Below are 5,949 nucleotides of genomic sequence, written 5' to 3' on the forward strand. Positions count from 1 at the left end.
CTTTATTAATCAAAACCCAATTAAAATTTACTCACTTGATTAGGTTGCTATATCTCTTTAGGTTATATTAATCTAAATTGGATTCTTTGCTCCATTACACTGAGTTTTTCAAGAATTTGAGAACATTCTCCATACTAGATTTGTAATTGCTATGATTCACTTCTTCTCAAGTAATTCTTTTAATGTAGCAAGATTATTTCTCAATCATCTTAATTATCATATTTGCATGATATTTTATTTTTTATACTTTTAAACTTTAATTTCCACTGAGCTCTCACTATAGTTATGGCTTTGGATTTACATATTTTTGTATATTTTTTGTGGCATAATACTTTCTTTTTCATTTTTAACCAAAGAATCTGTTAGCTGTATTTCTTATTAGATTATTTGTGAGTTCTACTGACTGGATTCTGAGGACATGTATCAATTATGAGCTTAACCTCATAACCTCATCACAAATCCCTACCATAAACACTTATACACAAGCTGGCCTAAAAATGTATTGTGAGAGTCAGGGTCTGTAGAAAATTCCAGCATAACTTTGTCCAGGACTGGCCAAACCAAACCTGAATAAAGTATGAGTCACATGTTTCTCGCTATGGCCAAAATCGCCAACTCAGAACTAAACTGGACCGAGGAACTTTTCTCAGTATCCGCACATGAAACTGGACCCTCTCCCAGTAAGAATTAACAGAAATAAATGTCTTTTCATCTAGAGATGATAGTCTTGCAAGGGAGGTTGTTAGCAGCCCAGGGTAGTGAGCATCTTGATGTCGTACCTCTAACGTAGATGCAATATAGGACGATGTCTACAATTTCATACAATTCCTGCTCTGACTCGTCTTTAACCCTCATTTTTTCCCCTTGGCTTTGCATCATTTGACTCTAATTCTCCGTATGCTCTAATTTCCATTGCCTCTTATTCTATCACATTGTAATTATCCATCAGGGAAGCTCATCTCTCAGGAGACTAGCAAAGCAAGCTTAAGCAACTGATTTTCCATAATATCTTGGCTCAACTATTGAATCATCAGATGATTCAGGTTTCTTTAAAATTAGCCATCATGTTTAAGAGGCAACCCTGAAATATCATCCCCACTCTTGGCTTTAGTTCCTTCTATGCTCTCACCTATGAGACCTGTGATACTTGTAATTGCTAGACTTGCCTTCACTTACCATCCAAAATTACTTAATTTAACTACACAAGACATACACATGCCTACAGAAAGGAGTTCTCCCCCCCCCCCAAGATTTTATTTGTTTAGTTGAGAGAGAGAGAGAAAGAGAGAGCACAAGCAGGGGGAACGGCAAGAGAGGGAGAAGCCTGACACGGAGCTTGATCCCAGGATCCTGGGATCATGACCAAGCCGAAGGCAGACGCTTAACCAACTGAGCCACCCGGGCGTCCCAGAATGGTTCTTGAGATTTCAACCAGAAGAATTACTCCATTAGATGTTCCCCCTTTTCAATACTACAATTTGTGCCAACAGCCCCTACCACGGAAGAGGCAGGGAAAGAACAAACTTCACCTGTTCTTCGGTAAAGTGCTGATTTGCTACCAGGAAAGAGGAAAAATCTGTGGCAATTCCCAGCCTTTGCTGGGAAGAGACTCCTCCCTGTGGTGGCAATCTCCTTGAACCAATGCCAAGCACCTTCCATGACCCCTGTTCAGGCTCCACATTCCTGTTATTCATTTCAGTGTCCCTCCTTCAAATTTGCTTATAAAAGGCCAGTCTTCTCTGACCTGACAAACCATTGCAAATCCCTGCAAGACAGGTGAGTAGAAGCTGAGAGAAGATGAGACCATGGCAGGAGTTACACTGTACATATCTGGGGGGAAGTACATGAGGATCTCTGTCGGGGACACTGGAGCTCTGATCTGAGCACAGGCGAGCTGGGCAGTTCTCATGGGGTAGGAGGGTGCAAAGATTTTCCAGTTCTTTCCAGAGCTATACAAGGGGATAGGTGTCACTGAGATCAATTTGTTCTTAGGGGACTAAACAATGGAAAGGCAAGGAAGAGGAGTGGCATCTCTGCATGCCCTCTCTCCAGTCACGCTTTCCTTAGTGGTGTCTGATTGCTTCCTCAGAACACAGACACGATGCTGCCTCCCCTGGCCCTCCCCAGCATGTCCTGGATGCTGCTTTCCTGCCTGATGTTCCTGGCTCAGGTCCAAGGTGAGCTTTCACTGTTTCTAGCATGGGGTTCTTGTGAATGCTCAGGGCCAGTAAGAAGAGGAAGGCTCCCGTGGTGATGGTGACATATATCCCCACACAAAGAAACTGCCTCTAACTTGTCCATCATCACTCCTTCCTTCAGGGTAAGCAAGGGTGGTAGGCATCACAGTGGTCCACTAGCACTACAAGGAGGTCATTTCCATTTTGTCCCTGCACTCTAATTTATGTTGGTAGGTGAAAGAGGAAAAGTGTGACAGGTCAGTAATGAGAAATAGGAAATAGGAAAGGAGAATGAGGACCCAGTGTAAGAATGGTCAGCCTAGATGGGGAAAGGTTGGACTTTGAAGGGGAAGGATGAAAAGAAAAGAGAAGGTTCCTCATTTATTGGGGCTGGTTCAAGATCAAGAAATCCTGAAAGTGTTGGCAATGGGGAGAGGCGGTCAGGACTTTGGCATCACTTCCCCAAGCACTGGCCTAGGTCCCCTAGGTCACCTCCCTACCCTGATCCCCACTCTCCTATTCACTTCTTCCTTCTCTTCTCTCTTATTTCCTCCCACCCTAGGTGAAGACATCCAGAAGGATGTGCCTGCTCCACGCATCAGCTGTCCCAAAGGCTCCAAGGCTTATGCCTCCCACTGCTATGCTTTGTTTATGACACCAAAATCCTGGATGGACGCAGATGTGAGTACCTGGATTTTCAGTTAGGGGTTTTAAGGGAAAGTACATTTGAGACCTGAGGGGGTTGGTTCCATTCTCCAGAATTTCTTGGGGGCAAGACTGAGCACCCATATCTTTTGCATATATACCTCTTTTCCACTACCTCTGCTCTGCACTCCTCCCAGTGATGTCTCAGGCTGCCCTTGAGTCTCTCCCTTTCCCACACAGATGGCCTGCCAGAAGAGGCCCTCGGGACACCTTGTGTCTGTGCTCAGTGGGGCTGAGGCATCCTTTGTGGCCTCCCTGATCAAGAACAATGTGAACACCTACTCAAATATCTGGATTGGGCTCCATGACCCCACAGAGGTATGGACTCATCTTCTCTTCATAACCTGTCAAGGTGCTATTGCCCCCCAAGCCCACTCCCTATCCCCTGTCCCTGCCCAACAAATGCCCTAGAGAACTCTGGAGCACAGAGATCCTGGGGGACACAAGGGGGAAAGGGAGGGCTCTATAGCAGCTCAACAGCTGAGTTCTGTGGAAGTCCCTTGTCTCCAGCTGAAGTTAATCTGCCTCCTGTCATGCTTGTATACAATTTGCACGTGAGGCCTTGTAATTCCGTTCTCTGAGATTCACAGAGTCTGCACATATTGTGCTGAGGGAATCCTAAATGAAGATAGGATCCATTTTTACTCTATAGGACAGACGGTGTCTTTGAGGTTCAGGGGGTAATTACAGATGCATCACTAATTGTTGTTCAGTCAGTAACATGTTACTCTGATGATTCTGTAGGTCTTTGTGATTACTGGTTTGGGAGTCTGCCACTAAGACCAAGGAGTTAGGAAGAGTTTCCCAGGGGAGAGCTCTGGCTCCAGGGCAACATATAGATGAGCAGAGTAAATCTGGTGATGCTGGGGAGGGGTTCATGCAGGGAGAATTCTAATGGCCATTCAACCTCACCACACTCCATCCTCTATAGGGCTATGAGCCCAATGCAGGTGGATGGGAGTGGAGTAGCGATGATGTGCTGAATTACCTTGCCTGGGAGAAAGACCCCTCCACTATTGCAAACCCTGGCTATTGTGGGAGTCTGTCAAGAAGCACAGGTAAGTAACAGAGGAGCTCCTTTCTGCCCAGAACTTTCCATCTTCTTTTTCCCCATTTCTCATCATGACCTTCAGAGAATCCTTCTGAGCTAGGAAATGTAGTATTGGTTTGTCCTCCCCCATCCCCTCCCATCCTCTTTTCTTTGAGTCTCCTTCCTCTGGAGCAAGACACTGGTGAGGATGAAAGAGAGGCTTTGGATCCTAAGCCAGAATCTGGGATGACTCTCCCTTGGGTTCAAGAGCTCCACCAGCCACATCTACCTGATTTCCTTTGTCTCTCTAGGATATCTGAGATGGAAAGATTACAACTGTGGTATAAAGCTACCCTATGTTTGCAAGTTCAAGGACTAGGTCTGGGGAGATGTCAAGAGCCTGAGTTTTGCATACAGCTCATCATGGACATGGGACCAAGTGTAAAGACTACCCCTAATGGAAATATTCTCCTGTACCTCTAACTTGACCACCTCATTATGACCTTCCCTTCTCAGCCTCATTTTGAACTCCTCTGTGCCTTCCATAATTTAAGTTTCAAATGGCAAAATAAAAAGTAAAGAAATTTAGTCTGTAATTGCCTCTCTTGTGTGCTTCTGTCTCATAGAGAAACTCTCAGGAGGAAGAAGTAATTAGGGAAGGAGACTCTGTGGGTCCTCTTTTTGGCCCATTTCACCCTGGTTTCTGGAAAAGTAACTAAATATGCATTGCTACCAGCACATTTGTGATGAGATGTTTCAATACTGTTCATGTAGGATTTGGGTTATGCACACTGTTCTCCAACACATTTTGCTGCACACAAATTCCTCTAGGTCTCTCATGGTATGGTACAAACAGTCTAGAGGTTCAGATGATGCTTAGAGCAGTACTTCCTAAACTATCAGAGGGAAGGAAAATGAATAGTTTTCAGCAATTTTTGAAAAAAAGACTACAAATAAATCTAAAAATTAAATGGATAAAACAGATCATTAAAATGCAGACCTAATTTTTTTGTTATTAGTTTTGACAGACATATGAGTGATCTATCAAATAACTACAATTTTCTAATATCTTTCAAATTCTGTTACTTTCCTTGCATGGTCAGCTGGCACTGGTCCACTGAACTATGCATTGCCCTGTCCCTAGGGGGCACTTGTGAGAACAGACTCTACTGGGTTCTCTTTCTTTTGTCCTTAAAACATTCTTACCTCAATCAGGACTGGAGTTGGGATGACTTTCACATCTGATAGGATTTTTGTTAATATTTTTTGAGGGAAAAAATTGATGCTCTTTTGAAGAAATTCCCTTTGACTGAAGACAAGGCCCAGACTTTTCATGTATCTGTGTATATCAAGACCATAAATCTGTCTTCTATCTTATCACCACCCCTTCCTAGACACATGTTTCTATTGTGAAAAAAAGTGTGTTTGGCTAGTTTCCCAATCTGGAAAAGAAGTTGTCATATGAGACCACTGACAAAATTTTCCATATGAACAAAGAATACTAAAACATTGCTAGTCACAGTTATCACTTTTTGAATAAATAGATAAGATGAATGGACATTGTCACTTTTTAAAAATTAATATTTGTTAAATTCTTTTTGCTCTTTCAAAGACAGACTGCCTTGACTAAATACCCATTTAGCGTTTTTCATGGAAACACTTTTCTATTGGTTTAAATGAATTTATGATGTGCAACTCCCCGGATCTTGATTTTCTGCCCTGGTTAAAGTAATAAAAATGGGTTAGAAAAGTTCACAGTGACAGTGCCTGACAATTCCTATTTTAGTTTGAGCTCCTCCTTTGGAAAGGAACTGTGAGGACCAGAATCTCTTCTTCCAGTTGGAGAATCCCATGGTATAAAATAGGGCATTTGTAGTTGTAGGTAAGAAAGATCCCAGCATAATTTTGCTCAAAAAATAAAGGTATGTATTGGATCATCTAACTGAAATATCTAAAGGTAAGTTAGGCATCAGTTCATTTAGGGCCAACAGTCATTTCTCTGGGGGCATTCTTGTCTTGTCTTTAAATATCACTCTT

General features: G+C 42.8%; 1 protein-coding gene across 2 annotated transcripts; it reads left to right on the forward strand.

Moving 5' to 3' along the window:
* Positions 1–2,101: 2,101 nt before the first annotated feature.
* LOC103671439 (lithostathine-like) lies at positions 2,102–4,291 on the forward strand. 2 transcript variants are annotated; one of them, XM_008700051.2, is made up of 5 exons: positions 2,102–2,177; positions 2,740–2,858; positions 3,063–3,200; positions 3,814–3,940; positions 4,224–4,291. In XM_008700051.2, the coding sequence occupies exons 1-5, from the start codon at positions 2,102–2,104 to the stop codon at positions 4,289–4,291; spliced, it is 528 nt and encodes a 175-aa protein (XP_008698273.1). The 2 variants fall into 2 exon arrangements, with proteins under 2 accessions (XP_008698273.1, XP_008698274.1); XM_008700052.1 differs by lacking the exon at positions 3,063–3,200.
* Positions 4,292–5,949: the final 1,658 nt, after the last annotated feature.

Source organism: Ursus maritimus, unplaced genomic scaffold (genome assembly GCF_017311325.1).
Source record: "Ursus maritimus isolate PB19 unplaced genomic scaffold, ASM1731132v1 scaffold_6, whole genome shotgun sequence".
Lineage (NCBI taxonomy): Eukaryota > Metazoa > Chordata > Mammalia > Carnivora > Ursidae > Ursus > Ursus maritimus.